This window comes from Lissotriton vulgaris, chromosome 7 (assembly GCF_964263255.1).
Source record: "Lissotriton vulgaris chromosome 7, aLisVul1.2, whole genome shotgun sequence".
NCBI classification, from domain to species: domain Eukaryota; kingdom Metazoa; phylum Chordata; class Amphibia; order Caudata; family Salamandridae; genus Lissotriton; species Lissotriton vulgaris.
Window position 1 is genome coordinate 206,514,291 of NC_141695.1, and position 25,746 is coordinate 206,540,036.

Sequence of the window (25,746 nt, forward strand, 5' to 3'; positions counted from 1 at the left end):
ACTGAGCTGTGCCTTGCAATGTTTTTTCATTGTGTACCGAGTATATAGCAATTCATTTGGTAAAATATAAATAGTGTAAAATAGCTATCAAGGTAACCTATGAATTTCCTAAATGAGAACAAAATATAGAGTCTAGAAGCAGTGAGTATTTGCACATTTCCGAAATTATAGGTACTCGTACTTGCATGTGAATTAGAGGACATTTTTCAAAACGACTTATTTTTTACACATCTATATATAAAAACGAAAGTATGTCTGTCTGTTTGTCCTTTATGCATTACTACACCATTCATCCGATCGGCATGAAACTTTCGGAAGTTGTTGAGTACAGTCCAGCGAAGGTTTCTGGCAAAAAATAAAATAATAATAATTTTCTTTTAAATATCGGCCCCTACGGCCCCCCCAGGGCCCTCATAATCTTTCCAATAACAAACGTTTACAGTTTCTGGTGCGACTCGCTTTTGCAATGACCATCAGCAAAGCACAAGGACAATCGCTGTAAGTGTGTTGACTACATTTGTAGAATCCATGCTACTCACATGGACAACTGCATGTGGCCAGCTCACGCATCGGAAAACCTTCTTATTTATTTGTGTACGCACCACATGGAAAAACAAAAGATACCGTGTATCCACAAGCACTCGAATAAATAAACAGAATTAAAACAACACTTTATAATGTTTTCCATATTAAAATGAATATGTTTCAATAAAAATTACACAATGTAAATTGAATGTTATCATAACAAGTTTCCTTAAATTTCCTTTCTTCTGAGATCGCAGCAACGCGCGACGGGTCAGCTAGTTGTCTTATGTCTGGAAGGCAGAAATGCATAGAAAGTCAATTGGTAATAACCCTTTTTCTACTATTCTGTGTTTCCCCAAGCCGCCCAATACCAAGGGTACCTTAGTTGTGTGGGTAGGCCTAGTGCCCGTGACAGAAAAAGGCCCAAAATTCAACAGGAACCCATCATATTTTTACATTGAAAACTGACACTTTTTTTGCAATGTACCTAGCTTGGCATTTTGGACCCTAGTTCTGCTGGCACCTTCGGAAACTCAGCAAACCTGTAAATTTTTTAAAACTAGACACGCATGGGGAATTCAGGATGGGGTAACTTGTGTGGATCTCTCTAGGTTCTGCTACCAAAAAATCCCTTGCAAACCTCAAACTTTGTAAAAAAAAAAAAAAACACATTTTCTTCACATTTCTGTGATGGAAAGTTCTGGAATCTGTGGGGAGCCACAAACTTCCACTTGTGTGGGTAGGCCAAGCCCGGGACCAAAAACGCAGATTAATCCCTCGCAAAACCAGGTAGCTTTGCGGTCAATAATTTTGAAGTCTCCACAGTACATTTTGGGCCATATCCTGCTGCCGGCACTAGGTCTACACACATAATTGAGGTACCATTTTTATCTGGAGACCCGGGGAAGTAGAACATTTGTAGCAGCCCGGTGATCCCACAACTTTTCCACACAGAGAAGTGGGGAAAACATGATTCGTTTAGCTACATTTGAGGTTTGCAGGGCATTCTGGGTATGAAAATGTTAGTAGATCCATGCAAACTGCACCTCCCTGGACTCCCCCGGGGTGTCTAGTTTTCAAAATGGTCTGGGTTTGATAGGTTTTCCTAGATGGCCCCCGAGCCCGGGACCAAATAGGTGCACGGGTGGGAAAATAAATACATTTTAAAAATAACTTGCCTGCAGCTGGCCATGTCGCACTCGTCTACTCTTCTTCTCTAGGCAGCAAAGACTCCCAGAATGCCCGCGGGCCAATTGTGAAGCTGAACTCACCCTTGAGAGCAGCTTCAGGATTGACCTGATTAGATCTCCAGGACAGACTGTAAGTCGGTGCCTGCTCTCTCCAACCCAGCTCCGTTGCTAGTTTGACGAGAGCTTTCACTGGGCATGATGGTTTGACCGGCCAGAGATCATTTTCAGTAAAGGGAGTGCGACTACCACTCCCCTCAGTCACCCCCTCTGGCCCGCTCCCAAGACTGAGCAAGAAAGAAAAAATAAAACAAGTGTTTATCATTGTTTTATTTGTCCTTTTCTGCCCTGTTTGGGGGGAAAATGCTTTTCTGTCATAGCGGAGGAGCAGCCGCTGCACACACTGCCAGCTAAGAGCCAACCATGCACACCCCTAGCCAAGCACCATCCACACACACCACCTGCCAAGCACCATCCATGCACACCATCAACCAAGCACCAGTCCATGCACGCCACCAGCCAAGTGACAGTCCACACACAAAGCTAAGCAGGCACCAATCTACACACACTGCGCAACCAAGCGCTATTCCACACACACCACCAATAGCTAAGTGTGAGTCCACACACACCGCCAGCAAAATGTAGTACACACACAGCCAGCCAAACACCAGTACACGCAGGCCCTCAACACAGCCAGACAAGCACCCGTACACGCAGACTGTCAGCATAACTCCAGTTCACACACAAACAGAAACTTTCCCTGATATCTAGTGGTTTTCAGCTCCCTTTGGGGATCAGATGAGCCTAAAAATATTAATGAGAAACAGCCAAAATATGTCCCTAGAAAAAAGGTCGAGTGAAGCAGCTCTCTGACATGCACTTAAACATATTCCTGGAGTCTAGTGGGCTTTCTGCCGCCCTGTGGAGCCAATCAGGGGTAACACCCCCATCTGGCCCCCAAGGGGGACAGAAAGACTGTCCAATTTGTGTTTGAGGCACTTGCAGGTCCATTTTGGGCAGCCCCCCCCTTATAAAAAACATAATCCCTGGTGCCTAGTGGGCATTCTGCCATCCCCGGGAGGGAGGGGTCAGGGGCTATTGCCCCCATCTGCCTGCCAGGGGGGGAGCAAAAAGAGTGCAGTACATTTTTTAGGGGTGGGGCATTGGCATTCCCATTCTAGGAAACTCCCAACCTGACCTATAAAAATAAATATTGTCCCTGGCTTTCTAGTGGATTTACTGCCTCCCAAGGGGGCAGGTCGGTGGCTATGGCCCCCATCTGCCCAAAAGAAGGCAGGAAGTTTGTCCAGTTAGTTTTGTTGGGGTGGGGGGCACTGGCATGCCCAGATTGGGCAGCCCTCACCCCTACATCAAAAGAAGACATATCTCAGGTTCCTAGTGGGCTTTCTGCCCCACCCCAGGTCCTGGGGGGGCAGAAAGACTGTGGTAATTTTTTTAGGGACGGGGGTATTGACATGGCGATTCTGGGCACCCATCACAGCTCAATTACAAATAAAACAGTCCCTGGCTGCCTAGTGGGCTTTCTGCCCCCCAGAGGGACAGATTGGGGACTATTTTCCACATCTGCCCCCAGGGGGGTCAGGTAGACTGTCCAATTAGTAGATTGGTGGCTGCCCAAAATGCCAATGCCAATGCCCTGACCCCTATGTATAAAAAAAAACCATAATCCCACATGCTTAGTGGGTTTCTGCCTCGGGGGGGGGGGCAGGTTCAGGGGCTATTGCCCCCATCAACCTCTCGCGGGGCAGAAAGACTGTGGGCATTTATTTAGGGGGTTGGGTCATTGGCATGCCCATTTAGGGTAGTCCCTACCCCTAAAAGTAGATATATATAAAAATCCATGGTGCCAAGTGTGCTTTCTGCCTCCTCCCTCCCCCCCCCCCCTCCAGGGGGCAGAAAGACTGTTTCCAAATATATTTGGATGAGGGCATGGTCTTGTTCTTTCTGGGGAGCCCCTTTAATATGAAAAAACTAAATCCCTGGTGTCTGGATGGTCTTTCTGCCCCTCCCCCAAAAGGGGCAGATTGGGAGTAATAATCCCCACTTGCTCCCCGGCGGGAGCAGATAATCAGTTATGGCTGTTTGGGGGGTGGCATTGACATGCCCATTTTTGGCAGCCCCCACCCCGATATACACACATAAAATAAATCCCTGTTGCCTAGTGTTATTTCTGCATCCCAGGGGGTGCAGAAAGACTAACTGTATGCAAAAACATTGGGGGGAATAAAAGCCCTTCTACAGGGGGCCGCTCCCTCCTCCCTGGTGCCTAGTGGGTGGATCCCTGCCTGGGGATTGCCCTCCTGTGGCGATCTCAAAGTAGGGATCCACTGTGGAGGGGTATCATTGGAATGGGGGGTTCACCCCTTTCCATTGATACCTCACCTGTGTGTTTCAGTGCTCAGGATCTGAAATAGCCCCACAAGCACTGAAGTAGGGAAACTGATACACGCTGATCTGCTCATTTCAGTTCCAGTTTCAATGTAATGACATCAGTGTGCCATTTGCCCGATCGTCATTACATTGAAAACAAAATGCCTTGGGAGGTTGGGGAAGCCCTTCCCCAACCTCCTGAGGCAAAGAAAAAGGAAATCCCTCTGTTGTTTACAGCAGAGGGATTTAGTTCTTGTGTGCACATGACGGAATGGTCCCATCATGTGCATGTGAGCACTGTAGCGCATGACAGACCCATTCTGTCATGCACTTCGAAAGGGTTAATGGCTGCCTACAGAGAAATGCTCATGCCAATGTGTTGAGTGTATGTGTAGGGAAAGGGGAAGGGATCTTTTTACAATGTCTTGAACTGAAGCTGTTTTTTTTTCTTCAATTCTGGAGTCCACTGGGCACTTCTGTCCAGGCTTAAGTGTATGTGCTTTGAATCCTTAATGTGTATGTGCAATTGGCCAATACCTGACGGGCATATTTAACATATCTATAAGTCCTTAATGAATGGTAGTAAATTGTACAATGTTTACACAGAGTTAGGAATTTAAATGTCTCTAGTAGTCTACAGCAGTTATTGTTCCACCACTGCCATATACACATGGCTCTAGGTCTACCATTGTAGCCTAGTCGGGCAGCTCTTAACCCCTTCGAGGCTATTGACGAGCTGGGCTCGTCATCGCGCTTACCTGTCCTGCGCGGATGACAAGGCCAGCTCGTCACGTAACGCGGTAATTTTGAATTTGCCGCGCACAGCGGGAAAAGCCGCCGCAGCGATGCGGTTAAACAGCCAGTCCATGGAGAGTGACCTCCAAGGACTGGACCTGCACCCACTGGTGCCAAAGACTTCAAGGGTTAGTTGGCTAGTCTCCTGTTAAGCCCTCCATCTTCAAAGTTTCCAGCTGACCAAATAACATTGGACTCCACTGGTGTAGTGGAGAGATCAAGTCCTAGCCATCATGCGGTGACTCCCATATCCTGGACCCTTGTCTAGTGCTAGAGTGTAATTTCTCACCACAAAACTGCAACGTATGAGCCAAAACTAAAAGATAATGCTTTTGGAAACTGTTGCCAAGGCCTACAGCAGGGGTCTCCAAACCGGTCCTGGCCAGATTTTTTGGATATCCCCATTGAGATACATGTAGTAATTTTAAAAATCTGGCATGGATCCGGCCCTCCTGGACCGGTTTGGAGACCCCTGGCCTATAGGCTACGGCTACATGCCCGTTCGTTAGTAGCCTCGAACATCCTCAAGATCTAAGGCTCTTCAGTGCTGGAAATGCCGATTTGTCAACGTCGAATCCAACTCATGCCTTAAGTTGTACCCCGCTGACCTGACCATCAATGAGTAAAAGAACCCGAAACATTTCTAACTGCGAAGGTAAAATCTTGTCTGGGATCAATCTGTCCTCCACATCCACCACCGACTTCCATCAAGCTCAGCCTGAAACTTGTCCTCAACCTCCACGCCTGAGTGTTACAGACTACTGCTAAAAAAAGTGAAAAGTAGTGATTTACACACTTTTACAAGCTTTTTGGAGTGAATAACAGTGTTTTATGAAAGCTTTGCAAAAATCATAAACCTGTTTCCCTTCAACAGATTTTTGTTATTTTTGTTATTTTGCTGTGTATTTGAAGATGAAAATGTATTCTGTTTTTGTAAATTTAAACAGGGTTTTTACTCTGTGTGTGTCTTATTTATCAGCTATTTCGGTTCTGATAAATGCTTTAAACTTTGAATTAAGCCTGACTGCTTTGTGCCACATCTACCAGAAGTGACCAAAGGTATAATTTGGAGTAACCCCGACTGGATCTGATAAAGAATATTGTCATTCTTACTTGGAGAGGTCACACAACCAACACAAATAAAAAAACACTTTTCTCACATTTTGCTTCCTGGCATGGTTCTGGAATACTTTAGCTGTCTTTTGAACAGCAGTTGAGTGCATAAACAATGTATGGGAGCTGTGAAGCTGAGTACAATGGGAGTTGGGTCAGTGAGTATGGGAGCAGGTTAAAAAAGTGACTAAGAAGGACAACATTTTCTGTTACTATTTTGTTTTGTTTTTTTACCTTTAGATAACTTCTTATAAAAGTATGCACAGTCTAAGTAAAAAATAAATGTACGTAAAACTAAGATGTGGGAAATGCACCCTTTAATGTTAAGAAACCGCCGCTGGATACAACAATCACTGCAGATGTATATGTATGCATATGTGACTATAGTCACAGAGTGGAATCCTGGTTGGGGCCCTTGGGACTAGTGAACTGTGTACTTATGATGCTGTGATGTTTCAGCCTGCAGCAGAAAACACTGTGAATATATAATATTTTTTCTGAATTGCGTTACACAAAATTTGCAACAAAATGTGTAAAAAGAATTTGGGGATGATTCCGATTTTGGCATTCGGACCGTCGGTGGTGGTCCGACAGCAAACAGCCCTTCGGTTTGACCATCCACATTTTGATGCTGGTGTTCAGACCCACAGCTGTCGGACCCAAGACCGCTGGCTCCACCAGGATCATAGGGTGGGTGGATGTCTTGAGCCTGCCAAACTTTAAATTACCTCTGCCCCAAATTATCTTCTTAGTTGTTTTTTGTTAAAATGTGTCCCAAATTTCTCCCTCATTAACCAACATTACACATGTTTCTACCCCCACTGATGGTATAAACTGCCAGACCAGATTCCTCAGTCTCTTCCACTATAAGACTGTAATTGCTCACCATAATACTGGCAATGACTCAACCAATCCATAAAAGACTATCCCTTTCATGTGTATCTTCTAGTTCTCTTCTTTCAAAATTACAACACCGTATGCACCACATGCACTGAATCTTCCACTCTACAAAGCTTGTCTGTCATGTTCTCCTAGGAAATCAAAAATGTGTCCAGCCTTGGACATGATCAACTATATGTTGAATTTATTCAGTAATGACTCACCTATACTTGCTACATTAACCAATACTTTTTTAGCCCCTTAAGGAAGCAGGACCCACAGTAATGGTTGCGATCTGTGCATGGGACTTATCTTCTAAAGCATTCTGCTATCGGAACATAACCCATGGTCTCCTTTTCAATCACTGAATAGTTTATTTCAATCAATCATAATATACCATGAAGTAAAAGCCATAGTATCCTATTTGCCATCATCCCTTCTGCATCACAAAATCACATTGTCAGTGCATATTTGAGCTGGAGGTGGCAGGTGGGACCCACCAGTGCCCATTTTAGGAATGCAGCATTTATTTATGGGTCAAGAATGCAGCGTTATGACCAGAGCTGCCGACTATGAAACTGGTGAACTATTCAGGGCAAATCACATAATCTCCCATGCCTGAAAAATGAACGTGGCCTTGTGTAAAATAACGGGTGCTAATGTAAAGTGTTCTAATGCCTTTGGGGTGAGTTGGTGCAGTGTTTGAACATAATATTACCTACAAAAATATTGCATTACCAAAATATTGTGTTAAGAATATCAGGATTTCAAAAAAATCATGGACAGCAATCTCCTAAGGTAACAATATAATTTTAAGTGTTGTTTTTGATATCGTTGAAAAATATATTGCTAGGTAAAATATCGTTTTATGCAATATCATTGTGTGTGTTACTTTATATGTATTTTATTGTGTTTTCTTTTATTTATTTTCTAAATGTTTCAATTAGTGTGTATAAATAAATAATTACTTTATTCACGTAAATTGTGAAAATATATTTTTAAGTTTTATAATGAATATAATTACATTTTATAAAAAATTGTGTTATAGTAGCAGAATGTTGGATATTTATGGGGTAAGGGTGGTGGGATTTTTAAAGTGTAAGCATTTAAATAGATGTTATGTGTAATTTTTATTCATATACAAATCAAATATTTAATATATAGAAAATGACTTTATTTTGAAAATAGGTTAATTATTTAATAAAGTGTTATTAATTAAAATGTATTGATAATTTAACAGAAAAGGATTTAGTGGTAATTCTAAAATATATTTGAATTTATATAACAAATTATGATGTAAACATTTATGTAAAATAAATGTTATTGATTATTTTAGCAGAAAATTGATAGTTATAATTTTGAAAAATAATTGTAATATATTTGTTTTACTTTTTGTTTTGAAATCTGTTATTTAATTTTATTAAAGTGTAATTAAATTGCTTTATTTTAAATGTAAATCATTTAATACATGTATAAATACATTTTAACAATGTACATTTTAATTAAAAGATAATACGAAATATGTAATAATTATGATATATTTATAAAAAAAGTAATATTTCTATTTCCTATGCATTATATTTTAAAATAACAATCTATTATTTTTATGATATTTAATTAATGTAGTTTATAATTTTTTATTAATTTGAATCATGTTTGAATCACATTTGCATATGTATTGTAAATATATTTTGGATTTATTTTCATTTTATTTACATTTATATTTTTTTAGAAATGTTTTAATTTATATTTTCTTTTATTTTTAAATATTATCCATAGTTTGATATTATTTTAATTAATAACAAATAATGTAATATGTTATTGGTTTATGTTAAATATATGGGTTTGTTTTGTAATAGTGTGTTCTAAGTAATATTATTATCTATGTTATTCTTAAATAGGTATTATGTTTTACTATTGAGAATTGTTGATGTATGGAAATCTTTTAGGGCCCGATTACAAGATGTGGAGCTGCGGGGTGGCCGGTACTCTACCGCCATGCCCCCACACTGCCAAGACTCACCGTATTTTATAATGCACTGCACATTTATGATGTTATCTTTTGAGATTGAATAAAGTTAAATTGACTGACTGATTCACCGCCACCCTTCCGCCAGATTAGGTATTTATAGTCTGGTGGGCAGGTGGCATGGCGTTCCTAGGGAGGTGCCTCTGCAGACTCCTATGCATGCACACAGGGGGGCATATACACTATGCCCCCCTGTCTGCATGCACAAACGCAGGAGGCACAGGGAGTTCTCTTGGGTCCCATTTGTTTTCTCTCTGCCAGGGTTGACATAGATTATCAATCTCCATGTCACTGGTGGCGGAGAGGAAACTTCCAATATGCTTGTTAAGACCATGGGGGTCCCACCAAGCATATTGCGGCCTCTGACGGCCGTGTCACCTCCACGGAACGGTGGTTCGATGGCGCGGCGGCGATCCCAGGGCTGCCTGACCACCCAACTAGTAATGGGTTGGTCGGACTGTGATTTGGCCCTTAGTGTCCACTACTTTCCTGTATTTGGTTTTGATTAGAGTGGGAATAGTATATGTAAACACTTTAGTGTTCAGGACTTTCTCCAAAATGGTTTATGTTCGAGTGGTAATAGTAAAGTTACTCCTTTAAGGCCTGATTAAGAGTTAGGTGGTGCAGCTTTTCTTACCTTTTGTGGTCCTGTGTGCAAACAAGTTTGTAGAGATTATGAGTGGATTCATGAACAGGCTTGCACAGTGCAGCTCTGTGAACTAGATCAACCATCATGCACAAGCAAATGAGGCTGGATTATTTTGCTTACAAATGCTGTATGTATTCTAAGATCAACTCACATGGCCTTTTGTCAAATGCTGTTAATTTTCCCCTCTTCCCGACTCAGAATGTGCCTGTTGAACAGTGTTAGAGCGAAAAAACATTTTACATAAAGACACAAAAATATGAGACTGCGTAACATTTTGGTATAGATTACAAGTTGCTTTGGTCCATTGTAAGTAGCATACGCAATCCTAGGGTACCAGCAGCAGGGGATTGATGGTTCACCCGCACTTTGGGGCCCATCCAGGGTACCTAATACAGTTTAATTATCGTGGCGGACAAGCACTGAATGGCCCATAAGCCTTTGCGGCTATTCACCTGAAAGCAGCCCATTTGAGGGCGGTTAAAAACAAGGTGGGCGTGTCCACTCTACGAATCTCCTGTCGAGCCTCTGATGAGGGCATTAGCCCAGAAACACGTCAGGCTTCATTATGCGAAACGAGGACTGTAATTACAGAAGGACGGAGTGTAGCTTTTACCCTTACAATTGCTACGAGGAATATGCATGTGACAAGCTTCTGTAATGTGCTGCCTTGCCTGCAGGCAACTTTGGAGCTTTGAACACATATATATATATATTTTTTTTCCTACTGGCGGTCGGTAGTTAGGACCATGTTTCTATAGAAAAAGCATTGTTTGACTTCTCTATATCTTTGCCGTCGTTTGACAAGTCTTCACAAGATTTCCAAGAAAAAGTGTTATAGTGATGTTATTGTGCATTGAAAGATTTGGGGTGATCTGTCAAATGGGGGCTCAGAAAAAGGAGGGTTAAAAAAAAGTGCGTTTCCCATGGTAATGCCCACAGACTCTTTAGACACAACTGCAGCCTGAACGTCTGAATGGAATTAGACTGAATTTGGCAGAAAGCTTGCTTTTTGTTCACAGATCATGCTTTCAGCTATTTGGTATAAATATGTTCAGTAGTTATTGAAAAATTCAAGGAAATCCAAATTTGTTTGATCTGCGATCGTAGTTAATTTGCGCATAATAACAAGCTTGTGTAGAGGACTGCAGAGCTTTGATTGGCTGCCAACACTTCAACTAGGAACTGTTGGCAACCATCTTGAGACTCGGCTTCGGCCAAGTCCCCAAAAATATGAGAAAAAAAAGAAAAGGGGGCAAACTAGTAATACTCTGACCCCCAAGCCTTGGTCTTTGAATCCTGGAGGGACGCAGGTGGGGCAAAAAATGTGTTAAATTCCCAGCACACTGCAAAATGTTCTTTTAAATACGCTTGTTTTCAAAAGGGCCCCTGGGTGGGCCAGGTCCTGGGAGTATTTTATTAAAAAAGGAGGGGGACCACCACCTCACCGGGGATTTAGAAATACAAACGGAGGGGGGTGCATGGGTGTCCCCCTTCTGAGGCTTTATAAGGCATGGGGAAAACCACCTTCCTCAGGCTAAAGACACATTGATGGGGGGGTGCCACGTGGACCCTCCTGAGCCCCGGTGACCACCACCTATCAGAGGCTAAATACCACATAATGGGGGCCTTCAGACCCTTCTGGGCCCATGGGACCACCACCTCCCCAGGGCCAAATATTTTTTAAAGAATGGGCGAGGGGCCATGTGGCCCCCCTACTGGGCCACATGGTGCTCTGGGCACCACCATCACCCAGGGCCGGAACCTGCAATGTCCCGGGGGGCTCACAAGCTGTTTGCTTGGCAGGAGCTGTGACAGCTCCCATCTAGCAAATGCAAAAACTCCAGTTCCAGCAGGTGGGAACTGTCAAAGTGCTCTTGACTGCTGGAAGTGGAGGTTTCATCTCTTTCCCTGCCCGCAGACAGGGAGCTGCATTTGGAGCCAGGTAAACTCACCAGGCGGTCCCCATGCAGCGGTTGGATGAGCTCCAGGCTACTGAGGAGACATGGCTAGGCCCCGGGGATGGGGTCCTCAGGCTGAAATTGACCTCCGGAGGAGGGCCGTGTGGCCCCCTCCCCAATTTCTATTTGGCCAGACTCAGGGGATGGGGTCTCCAAGGACAAAATCTGCACATGAAGGGGGGCTGTGCAGCCCCCTCCCTTTTACATCATAGGTATATTAAGGCCAGGCCCTAGGAGATGGGTCCCTGGGGGCAACATCAGCTTGGGGAAGGGGGCTACATTGCTCCCCTTCCCTGTTCATTGAAGTCCGGGCCTCAGGGGATGGGGTCCTAGGGGCTGAAATCGACCTGGGAAGGGGGCCACACATCCCCCTCCCCTTTAGGTCATAAGTATATTAAGGCTGGGCCCAGGGGATGGGGCCCCCAGGGCCGAAATTGGCCCAGGAAGGGGCGTGCAGCCCCTCCCCCATTCCTTTAAGGTCACACCCCATGGGGTAAGGTCCGGAGCTTCCCTGTGAAAAGTAAGGAAGAAATATAAGAAGAAAGGTGAAAGGGAGGACAGAAAAAAGAGCAGAAAGGACAAAACATAGGCAAGAAAAACAAGCAGGAAAGGCAAAACAGAGCAGAAGGAAGCAAAACATAGGGCAAAAAAAGGAGCAGGAAAAGCAAAACAGAGGCAGAAAACTAGCAGGTAAGGTAAAAAAGAGAGCAGAAAACAAGCAGAAAAAGTAAAACAGACCAGAAGAAGGCAAAACAGAAATTAAACAGGCACTCACCCACCCACTCACTCACTCACAGACCCACGCAGAGAATTATGCACCCACTCACAGACCCACTGAGACACTCACACACTCACTCACAATCCTACTCAGAGGCTCATGCACTCACTCACAGACTCACTCAGACACACACCCACTCTCAGACTACTCAGAAACTCACGCACCCACACAGACTTGCTCGGAGACTTATGCATCTACTCACAGACCCACTAAGAGCATCACACACCCACTCACAGAACCAGTCAGACATTCATGCACCCACTCACAGATCCAGTCAGAGACTCATGCACCCACTCATGGACCTACTTAGAGACTCACATACCCATTAACAGACTCACTGAGACACTCATGCACCCACTCACAAACCTACTCAGAAACACATTCACCCACTCACAGTCCCACTCAGTCACTCAAACACCAACTCACAGACCCACTTATCCATTCACACACAAACTCAGAGACTCACTCGCCCACTTACAGACCTACTTAGAGCTTCATGCACTCATTCACAAACCCACTCAGGGACTCATGCACTCACAGACCCACTCAGATGCTTGTGCACTCACTCCCAGACCCACTCAAAAACTCATGCACTCACTCACACACACACTTGCAGACTGATACACCCACACAGAGACTCATGCATCTACTCACACACCCACACAGAGAATCATGCATCTACTCACACACCCACACAGAGACTCATGCATCTGCTCACAGACCCATATAGAGTGTCATGCACCCACTCACAGAGCCACTCAGAGATTCATGCACCCACTAACAGACTCACTCAGACACTCATGCACCCATTCACAGACCCACCTAGACACTCAAGCACCCACTCACACAGACCCACTAAGAGACTCTGAAACTTACTCACAGACCCACTCAGACTCACACACCCACTCTCAAACCTACTCAGAGACTGAGAGATTCATACACTTACTCACACAGCCATTAAGACACTCACTTACCCACTCACAGATCCAGTCAGACTCATGCACCCACTCATGGACCCACTCAGAGACTCACACACTCACTAACAGACCCACTGAGACACTCATACACTCACTCACAAACCTCACACAGACCCAGTCAGATATTCACACACCCACTCACAGATTGACTTAGGCACTCATGTACTCAGGGACTCACTCATCCACTCACAGACCCACTAAGACTTGTGCCCCCACTCTCTCACAGACCCACTTAGACACTCATGTACTTACTCACAGACCTACTAACAGACTCACACACCTACTCAGACTCTCACACACACACCCACTCACTCACACACCCACTTAGACAACCACTCATTCACTCACTGACAGACACACTCAGACACTCACACGCACTCAAAGACCTACTGAGACACTCATCCACTCACTTACACACTCACTGTCAAAGATTACTGGTTACAATTAGGAAATAACATTTTTTTAAAAACTTAGAAATTCACTTAAAAAACCAATGGTTACAGGGACGTTATAGTAAGGAAACAATATTAAACAAACCTTAGAAATTCACAGAAAAAAACTAAGGTTACAGGTTAAATAGTTAGACTCAGATTTCACTCATACAAACGAGTGAAATTCAGCAGCTATAGTGATCTACGCTAACTATAACTTACGCCCCCGCAATGCTTATATCTCACATGTTACATCACTCATGACATGATGAGTGACATTGCTGATGACATCTTAAATGGCATCACTGATGACATCCCTGATTTTGATCATCCACAGAAGGTAAACAGCCTTTACAACGAAACTTTTACAACGCACTACCATTACGACGCAACCATTACAACGCAAACCATTACAACGCATTGTGCTGGGGGGCGCTCTAGGATAGGGAATAGATTTAATTTACTATCCAACACCTTCCCTATTATCCACGGGGACTGGAGTTGGAATAGTAAATTAAACTATTCACTATCCAGCACCCCAAAGCGCTATGCGTTGTAATGGTATGCATTGTAAAAACTGCGTTGTAACGGCATGCGTGGTAAAAGCATGCATTGTAACATCATACATCCTCCACAGAACCACAGACCCACTGACACCACTATACAACCTCTCAAACATCCACTCATATACCCATAGTCACTCACACACCTACTCACTCCCACAGGCACTAACACAACTACTTTCCCATACAGCTACTCATACAACCAGTATCTCACCCATACAGCCACTCAGACAGCCACACATTCACCCATACAGCTACTCACACACTCACTTATTTACCTATACAATTACACACCCACTCACTCACCCATAAAGTCTCTCAACACAGTTACTCCTTCACCCATACAAGCACTCAAATACCCATATGACCACTTATATAGCCATTCACACATCCATAAAAGCACTCACACGTCTGCTCACATACCTATACAGCCAATGGCACAGACACTTACTCTCCAATACAGCAACCCACCCATCAACTCACTTAATCAAACAGCCACTCACTCACCCATACAGTCACTTAAGACACCCAGTCACTCACTCATACAACCAGTCAGACACCTACTCACTAACCCAGTCACTCACTCACTCATTTACCCACCAATAGAGCCACTCAAACAGCAACTCACTCACCTACACAGCCACCCATACATACACCTATAGAGCCACTCACACAGCCACTAAGACACCCACTCACACACCGATACATATTCACACAGTCACTCAGATAATATATGTAAGAAGTAGTATTGCTCATTAGTAGTGCACCTAGTATACTAATTTAACTTTTGTAGTGGATTAGTATGAATGTTTAACTACATAAACCCTTGGAAAATACTTACACTCACTAGATGATGTCATCAGGGATGTCATCAGTGATGTAATTTGAGATGTCAACAGTGATGTCACTGACCATGTCATGAGTGATGTAATATGTAAGCTCATAAGCAGTGCACCGCGGGGCGTAAGTTATAGTTAGCTCAGGTAACTATAATTGCTGAATTTCACTGATTTTGTACGAGTGAAATCTGAGTCTTACTATATATAATATATATATATATATATATATATATATATATATATATATATGTATATATATATATATATATATATAACCTACTGGCGGTCGCCAGTAGGTAGTTATAGTTAGGACCTAGTTTCCATAGGAAATCCGCAACATTCTCTTGAGAATAACTTTGGTGCCGGTGGACGAATCTTTGCGAATTTCTCAAAGAAGATGGCCTGCTCTGCTCCGCTCCTTCCCTGAAAGTTTGGGGGGGGATTCGTCAAGTGGGAGCTGAGATAAAAGGGGGGTCCCAAAACGTGTTTTCCTCATGTTATTTTCCATAGGACGTTTAGACACGGCTACAGCTCGAACGGCTGAATGGATTTATAAGAAATTTGGTAGAAAGGTAGAGTCCGGCTCGCAGATTAAGCTTTTCTTTGAATGGTGTAAATCTGTTCAGTAGTTGCTGAGAAAATTAACTTTGAAAAAATATATATTGGGCTACATTGGGCTATATATATGTTAGAGCCCAAATGTAGCCCAATGTAGCCCAATGTAGCCCAAAGATGGCCACAAGAGACATAAAAAACAAATGTAGCCCAAATATCAGCCAGATGTAGCCCAAGTATAGCCCAATGACAGAATGTCCCAGAGTGTTCTAAAGAACAACTAAAGCGCTAACAGTCTTACTCATGACAAAAGTATGGCACACCTGAAGTTATCTTGATTGGAATAAAGTGTTAACACTTAAAACATTTAATTTGCAAAGGAACAAAATGAGGGGGTTCATTTTGCCATAGAAATTATGATTAGTGCTGAAGAACGAAAAATTAGAGCACATTTTGAGTGACTTCTCAAATCCTCTTATATTTCATTAAAAAAATTCTGATATGCAGTCTCCCGAGATGGCCACCAGAGACAAAAGAGCCCACATGTAGCCCAAATATCAGCCAGATGTAGCCCAACTATAGCCCAAAGACAGTAGTTAGGACATAGTTTCCATAGGAAATCCGCAACATTCTATTGAGAAGAACTTTGGCGCCGGTGGACGTATTTTTGCGAATTTCATCAAAGAAGATGGCCTGCTCCGCTCCGCTCCTTCCCTGAAAGTTTGGGGGGATTCATCAAGTGGGGGCTGAGATAAAAGGGGGGTCCCAAAATGTGTTTTCACCCTGTTATTTTCCATAGGACGTTTAGACACGGCTACAGCTCGAGCAGCTGAATGGATTTATAAGAAATTTGGTAGAAAAGTAGAGTCCGGCTCGCAGATTACGCTTTTCTTTGAATGGTGTAAATCTGTTCAGTAGTTGCTGAGAAAATTAACTTTGAAAAAATATATATTGGGATACATTGGGCTATATATATGTTAGAGCCCAAATGTAGCCCAATGTAGCCCAATGTAGCCCAAAGATGGCCACCAGGGACAAAAAAAAAACAAATGTAGCCCAAATATCAGCTAGATGTAGCCCAACTATAGCCCAATGACAGAATGTCCCAGAGTGTTCTAAAGAACAACTAGAGCGCTAACAGTCTTACTTATGACAAAAGTATGGCACACCTGAAGTCATCTTGATTGGAATAAAGTGTTAACACTTAAAACATTTAATTTGCAAAGGAACAAAATGAGGGGGTTCATTTTGCCATAGAAATTATGATTAGTGCTGAAGAAAGAAAAATTAGGGCACATTTTGAGTGACTTTTCAAATCCTCTTATATTTCATTAAAAAAATTCTGATATGCAGTCTCCAAAGATGGCCACCAGAGACAAAAGAGCCCAAATGTAGCCCAAATATCAGCCAGATGTAGCCCAACTATAGCCCAATTGAAGAATGTCCCAGAGTGTTATAAAGAACAACTAGAACGCTAACAGTCTTACTTATGACAAAAGTATGGCACACCTGAAGTCATCTTGATTGGAATAAAGTGGTAACACTTCATACATTTAATTTGAAAAGGAACAAAATGAGGGGTTTCATTTTGCCATAGAAATTATATATATATATATATATATATATATATATTCACTGAAAAAACCATAGGTTTTAAACCCGTTATAGTTAGGAAGTAGCATTCAAAAAACCTATGAAATTCACTGAAAAAAACAAAGGTTTTACACACATTATAGTTAGGAAGTAGCATTTACAAAACCTATGAAATTCACTGAAAAAACCATAGGTTTGACACATGTTATAGTTAACTGGACATTTTACTCATATAAAACCAATGAAATTCCCCCGTTATAGTTACTTCAGCTAACTATAACTCGCGCGCCCGCAATGCACTGCTGATGACGTCACATATTATATCACTCATGACATGGTCAGTGACATCACTCATGACATCACTGATGATATCTGAAATAACATCACTGATGAAATCAGTGATGACATCATCCTTGTAAAAGAGTGGTAGACCTCCTCTCAGCGTAATCTAACCTTTGATACACACATTTAAAAATAGAAGCTAAAATGTTCAAAGCATGAGTGATGTAATATGTGACGTCATCAGCAGTGCATTGCGGGCGCGCAAGTATATTTCTTGGATATATGTATGTATATATATATACATTTCTTAAGTCGCTTACGACGCGTTTCGCCTGACCCAGCAGGCTTGGTCACGATAAAGTTTTGTTTCAACACATACATACATTTAAAGTGCTCAGTACTCACGTGATGCATCACGTGATTAACAAAACCATAGAGCTAAAAGAGTTATTTACATAGATTCTCTTCGTGCACAACATTGGAGTAATAGAGTAATTCTCGGTATCATTTGGATGAATGTATCGAAGTGCAATATACATAAATAAAGCCTCTATTTAAAGTGGTAAAAAACAGTGAAAGAATGGATAAGAAACAATAAATGAATCCTTCTTATATACCCAATCCTCTATCCCACTTAGGGACATTAACACAGTTTCATGGAAAACTAATTCAGCCCAAGTGGACTTTTTGATTCACCAGTACCACTTCTATTGGCAATTCATAGTCAATATTAGGCATCCAAATTCAATATAGTCTGATTAATACTCCCTTGTGCTTTGAAGAATCACTAGATATTTATCAAAAAATAAAGCCCGAGTGAGCAAACCCAATTAGTTCTATTTGATAACTGTACGAACACATCTTTAAAAACAATTCTGTGTATTTCTACAACTTTTCTCCTGGAGAAAATGAACTTTGCTATGCAGGAAGTCAAGTAAACCACAAAAATGATTTTAAGGTCATAAAACAATTCATAGGTGAGTGTATAGATCTTCTTCAATGTTCAATCCATATGGGCTTTTTGTATTTAATTCAACTATGTACCATGACTCCAGTTTGCGTAGTTTTCTCACCCTATCCCCCCCTCTCTCATTCAAGGGCACGGAATCAATTACATAGTAGGATAGACTGCTCACATTTTTCTCATGGAATTTTTCGAAGTGTCGGGCGACTGGATATGACCTGTCAGCATTTTTTATCGCCCTCAAGTTTTGTAGTATCCGCTGATGGACGGGTTTGATTGTACTACCAACATACTGTAGATTACATCCTCAGCACAAAACATATATCGAAAACTCCGTTTTGCAGTCAAATTGTCCTTTAATTCTTTTCAATCTGTTTGAGAGGCCTGGTTTGTATGTACTGGTATTTTTCCCATGCTCACAAGCCTTGCATTTTCTGCACTTAAGGAACCCATCCCTTCTGGCCAACCAATCACTCATTTTACTTTTTGTTTTTTTCTTTTTTACCTTGGTCAGCATGGTTTTGACTAATATCTGTTTGAAAGATCTTGCCTTTCTAAAGGTAATCAGAGGTCTGGTGGTTAGAGCAGGACCAATAATTGGGTCATTTTTAATGACATGCCAATGCCTGCTTAATATCTTCCTCACAGAGCCATGCAATTTGTTGTAGTTCGTGATTACCCTGCACTCATTCACTTCCTGTTTATTCATCTTTTTGTCTTTGAAAAGAACTTCCTCTCTGGTCTTCTGTCTGACTTTATTGAAAGATGTCTTCAGACAGTTATCACTGTACCCTCTCTGCTTAAAGCGCTGCTGTAAATCACTTAAGGCATTTTCTCTGTCTTGTGGATCACTACAATTTCTCAAGACTCTAAGACCCTCCCCATAGGGGATACTGTTAACCAGACATGTCGGATGGAAGCTACTGGCATGTAGCACAGTGTTTCCAGAGGTCTCTTTCCTATATATCTTGGTTTGTATTTTACAATCTTTTACATAAACAGTAAGGTCTAAAAAGTTGACAGATTCAGTGCTAGTGGTACTAGTGAACTTTAGATTCAAACTGTTGTGCTGTATTCTAGCCAGAAAGAGGTTTAGATCTAACATAGAGCCTTTCCAGACAACAAATAAGTCATCAATAAAACGACTCCAATGGAGGATGTTATTCTCCCATTCTGTTTGGTACTGTTTCCGGATCACCTGCTCCTCCCACCAGCCCATATGCAAATTCGCATAACTGGGGGCGAAGCAGGTGCCCATCGCAGTACCACAGGTTTGATGAAACAGCTCATTATTGAAAATGAAGAAATTATTCTTTAAACAGGTTGAAACCATTGACAACAACATTTGCGTATGGGCCCACAATTTAATTGGTCTTGTTCCTAAAAAGTGTCTGATGGCATTCAATCCATCGCTATGTTTAATGCTTGTGTACAATGTGGTAACATCGATTGTTACCAGAATCAAATCATCCTCCCAGGGTATGTCGTAGATGGATTTCAGAAAATCCCCTGTGTCCAGAATATATGAAGGCAATTGTGATGCCAGGGGATTAAGGAATGAATCAATGAATTTGGAGGTATTTTCCAACCCGCTACCCATGGCAGAAATAATTGGCCTACCCGGGGGGTTGTGTACATCCTTATGCACCTTTGGGAGCAAATAAAACACTGGAGTGACTGGGTTAGATATCTTCAAAAATTTCAACTCGTCATGAGTGATCAAAGATTGACTGTACCAGTTTTCTAGATCTGAATTATATTGTGCATGGCTATTAAACATGATTTCTTGTTTAATCCTCACATAGCAAGCTCTATTATTTAGTTGTTTATAGGCTTCAGATATATATTTCTGCCTATCCCAGAGAACTACGTTCCCACCCTTATCAGCATTTCGAACAATACTATTCTCAGTCTGCTTGATTTTCTCAATAAGGGTTGCCTGGGCATTTTCTTGCTTGCTGAATTTTTTATTGCACACACTGGTACACTTCTCCAGGTTTTTTAAATCATTTACTACCAGATCATTGAAAATGTCAATGTTATCACGTGCAGTATAAGGGGTGTAACGAGATCTTGGACGAAAACCAGTCGGGTCGCTGGCATTAATGGTCAGTCCTTCGGTTCTTGCCACTTCATCTGCGTGGCTCAAAAGTTCCAAAGGTTCAGATGGTTCCTGCTCCTCAAGATTCACATTCACATCATTTCCATCTGTTCCAATAGAAGGATGAAAGTCTAACATGAGGTCCATATCCTGTACATTCAATTCTCCAAATGTACTCTCATTGTTACTAGGGTTTAAGACTCCACTCCTCGAGCTCGGGTTCATAGTAAAATGTTTTTTTAGTTTCAAAAGCCTAGCAAACTTGAAGATGTCGATGCGAGTTTGAACATAATTAAACTCAGCTTCTGGGCAGAATGACAGGCCCAAGTTGAGTGTCTGCTCTTCTTCAGTGGAGAGTTTTAAGTCTGTCAAATTAATTATTGATGGTGATTGTTGGCTTATCGTTGGGACAGTGGTCGGTGACAGCTGTGCATTGGCTGTTATTCTTTGTTTTGCACCTTGGCGCCTTTTGCGCCTTTGCCTTTGCCTTTTGCCCTTGGAGGTATATATATATACAAGGTACTTCTTTGTGGAGTTAAGTTCAGTAAATCAACCATTACCTGCGTACTTACCTTTCAGCAATTTGTCCCTCAATATTGCAGTAACACTATTGTGACTGTCGCTATTTGATGATAAACAAAATGCTATTTTCTATATGGAATCTCATATAGAAATAGCAGTTAGAAAACACCTTGGAGAACACATAAATTATAAAAATAGTGTTCATAATATATTCTAACTCAGAAAGGTACTGCTAAATTTATCTGTGGCTCTTCCTACTGAACCAACCAGTACAACCATTAATTTTAAAAAATCTTTTTCATTCAGCAAGTATCAATTTAACTCAAGTCCTTAAACATTCTAACTTGTGGGCAAATATTTCAACATTTAAAAATGCTTAATATTGGTGTTCACTGATTCTAGGCTTCTCAGCATTGTTTTGTTGGTGAAAAGTTTAGTAATTTTGATAAAATATTGAGCCAGTGGCAAATTTGTTTCCATATGCCATAGATTGCCTATGAAATGTAGCCCATAAAAAAATATGTAGATAGGTGATGAACTGTAAGTGTAAGTGTAAGGCACACTGTTTCTAATTCTGTTTTATAACTTTTATTTTTTTTTGCACAAGGTTTCGGAGGAGCTCAATTACGCCACAATCCAACACTTTAAGCGGCCAAAAACCTCTCCAACAGACTCTTCTGGTGAGGAGAAAGTGGAATATGCAACCGTGAAACGCTAGTACCTCCTGTCCATGAACCATATTTGACGATCTGTTGTGGAAGTATCACTCTGCCAGGGGTGACATAGACTGCATTTGCGCAGACAAACAGACCTGAGGGAGACCACACATAAAATAAAAATACAAGTACATCACAGAAAGATCATAAGAGAGAGGAGGAGGAAAATATGAAGTCTTGGCTTTTCACAGTTTGTTACAATGCACACTAACATATTGTGATATGCAAATCAAGCACACCAAGGGGCAGGTTTATTAACAAGCATTGGTAAATGCATTTGGGTTCGCCGTTGTGATTAATAATAATCTGTATTTTGTGGCTATCTGCTCAAGCCTGACAATGTAAGAATTGTTTGTAATGCTGGCTAGAATGTCTGCGTGTAATCATCTTGAATGCAAACGCTTGAAACAGTCGAACAAATCCCCACAACACACAGAATAAATTCCTGTAATTAATACCTAACAAACTGAACAAATGTTCAGAGAAACAAAAAGAAATACCCCATGTTAGACCTAGCATTTCTTGGTGTGGTTGCCCCAGACTTTTTGCCTCTATCTCCTCTATTTTTGATGCTGTGATGGATTTCGTTTGGTGGCTTGGATGTTTTGGTCACTTTGCCACTGCTGATCAGTGTCAAAGTACAAGTGCTCACTGTATAAAGTGTTATGGTATTTGGTTGTCTATAATTGGTATGTTTGTCTTACTAGTAAAGTCCATAGTATAGTGTACTATGTGTGCCAGGGCTGGTAACGCAAATGTTACTAGTGGGCCTGCAGCACACACAAGTAGCCCTAAAAAGAGATCTCAGGCCTACTACTGCAGTGCCTGCGCACAGATTGTTAACTGCCTTGTTTTCCTGACAAGTGCACCCACTTGCCAGGACTAACCCTTCCCTTTTTATGCACATCAGAAACCCCTATAGTGGGCCCAAGGTTCCCCCCTGGGCAGGGTGCAGTGTATGTGAAAGGTAGGACATTTACTGAGGTTTGTACCATGACCTGACAGTGAAATACTGCCAAATTCGTTTTTCAATGTTGCAAGGCCATCTTGCCCATAAGACAGAATGGGGAATGCTGTATCACATGTTTCCATCATATCTTCCCGAAGGCATAAGATGGGGAGATGGAGTTTAGTGTGTCTGAACTCAGAATTTAATAACACATCTTTTTGTGAAGATGGTTTTTAAATTGAGTGTTTAGAAACCACTCTTTTAGAAGTGGCTGGTTTATTGTCCTAACCATCCTCTGTGCTTCTGCCTGGTTGTGTATTGACTGTCTGGGTTTGGATGCGACAGGGTCTGGAGAGGTGTCCTGACACCAGGGAGGAGTAGGTGAGACAGCAACAGGCTGGCCTGCATTTGGTGTAGTTGGAGGAGTAGCCACTTTGATGTGAAGAGGGCTATGCTGCTGCCACAAAAGAATGGCTCCACCTCCTGCAGAGTTTCTGAGGCCCAGACCCTCACTATCAAAGAAAGAAGATGTGCACTGGCAGGAAGGCACCCTGAACTGGTTTGGACCGGGCTCAGAGCGCCCTGAACACAAAGACTTAAAAGGCATTTAGGGGTATATTGTGAAAGCTGAAACCTCTGAACTCAAGCCTGAAAAAGGATTGAAACTTCTTCATGATCGAGAGGAACCTCTGCCAAAGAAGAGTAGCTGAAGAGACTGAAGAGAAGGACTGCCCTTGCTGTGTGTTCTGGCACTGGCCTGCAGTTTGCTGATTTGACTAAGGAGAGGACAAGGGACTTTGCTGTGTGCTGCGTCCCCTTGCTTTAAAAGACTTTGCTGTGTGCTGTGTCCTGAAGTTACTTGTCTCCAAGGGCTCGAGAGGAGCTGGATCCCTGTTGTGGAAACTCAGGAACATCAAAGTTTCCAAGTGTGTATCAGCGATGCTGAGTGCGTGTCCTTTTTGCAGCCTGAGACCTTTGTGAGAATTGCCCTGTGACAATGTGCCCCGGAGCAGTCTTGCGCTCTGCTTCGATAAACACTATGACCAGAAGTGCTGTGATCATTATCGCCATCGGCCTGGACTGTCGTCCCAAGGGGGAGCCGTGAGAAATCACAGCCGCAGGCCTGAGCCTGCCTTTCCCAAGGAGAGACCTGTGAACCTTCCCCATCGTGGGTCTGAGGTCCTTTGCCCAAGTTCAACTGAGTTGCACCGAGAGCCAATCCGCTGCAAGGCTGTTGCCTGGTAGCCAGACTCTCACTGCGAGGAGCAGCTGCCGGCAGCGCAAAGCCACACAGCGTGATGCCCAAACCGCAAGGAGAGGAAAGAGACTGCAACCCCCCAGTAACGCTCAGCGAGCATACCTGTTTCGCCGCCTGGGGCGTAGTGCGTGCTACGAGAGACCGCTCTCGGCCTTTCCCATCTTTGCAGTGTGAGCCTCTGCTCAAGTCAGTATCGCAGCCCGTACTCGCGAGGAGTGGCAGTACCGGGGTCGGATTGTGGAGCTGCACTTTGTTTCCTTCATAACCGTATCAGGGGCATATTTTGGCAGTTACTGACAGTGAGTCAGCCAAGAGTGGCATAGAGACTTTCTCTAGCACCGCGATTGGTACTGAATTGTTTTACATCCTGCATTAGTACTTGCATCATTACTTGCTTTTACGATCCACATTAGTACTTGCATTACGAACTGCATTATTACTTGCTTTTACGATCCTCATTAGTACTTGCCTTACGGACTGCATTATTACATGTTTTATGATCCGCATTAGTACTTGCATTACGGACTGCATTATTACTTGCTTCACGAACCACATTAGGACTTGCATTAAGGACAGTCTAATTTCTACATTACAAACTGCATAGCATTGCATTAGGACTGTATTAGATCATCGTGAACTGCTCATTAATACCGCCAGAACCTACAAGTGATTGTTGGCCTATTAACCGGCCCAGTGAAATATTACGAATATGCATATGCTAGATATTTTTATTTGTTTGGTCTAATCGTAATTCTTCTTGATAAAGATACAGCTATTTTCCTAAATCAGTGTGGTGTCCATTTGTGGTGTTATCACTGTGTTACTGGGAGTGTGGTTGCAAATACTTTACACATTGCCTTAGAGATAAGCCTGGCTGCTCATGCCAAGCTACGGGAGGGTGAACAGGGGTTATCTAAGAGTGTGCCCCTCCTTTCCCTGACTAGAAACAAGGGTCTCTATATTTGAACTAAGGAATCTAACTCAGCCAACTAGAGACTCCCAGTCCTAACACACTTGAAACCACATGGCTGCATGGACACACAGAAACACATAAATAAGAAATGAAACATCTTTTAATATATCACTTAACAGAGATTTACCATTTTACTACTAAAGCACAGGTGTTATTATTATCCACTTCTATAGTACTCAATGTATCAAAGGGATAAAAGGCTGAGTTGGCCCGGTTGGACTTTGAATTTGTGGCTTGGATCAACAGATGTCAGCATGAGCCTTTAACTCACTCTGCAACCTTGAGCAAGTAGCATCTAAACTTACCAACATGTGACGTCAACCCTGTAATATTCTGTATTACATGTTACATTTTCTGCCATTGTAATTCTATTTCTACCTTGCTTACTTCGGAGTTTTGGAACTCTGATTACCAAGCTTCAGCCTTGAATGTTTATCTTTAATCCTGTGAAGCAGTTATTCTGTTGTTTGCTCTGAAGGTGGAACTAGCAGGCTGAGGTGTTCCACTTTACCTAAATAGAGAACCTTTACTCCACATTTGACTGTCTGAAGGATCTTTACAATGGCAATGAGGATGGGATAGGTTTTCTATATGTAACTGCACTGAGAAAATTAGCTTCCATGTGTAATTTTGGAGCTAATCATGAAGAGAGGCTTAGAGATCAGTTTACGCTAGTTTGTCCTTTAGAAAAAACAAAGGAGTCTTGTTGGGATAAAGAT

The 25,746-nt window shown here is 42.3% G+C and overlaps 1 protein-coding gene across 2 annotated transcripts in view; it reads left to right on the forward strand.

Moving 5' to 3' along the window:
- LOC147701203 (B-cell receptor CD22-like) overlaps positions 1 to 24,830 on the forward strand; it is a 143,322-nt gene extending 118,492 nt beyond the window's left edge. For both annotated transcript variants that reach the window (XM_086929957.1, XM_086929958.1), the window contains exon 11: positions 21,739 to 24,830. In XM_086929957.1, coding sequence (XP_086786083.1) covers positions 21,739 to 21,849 — 111 coding nt within the window. In that variant the 3' untranslated portion in view covers positions 21,850 to 24,830. The remainder of the gene's footprint in view (positions 1 to 21,738) is intronic.
- Positions 24,831 to 25,746: the final 916 nt, after the last annotated feature.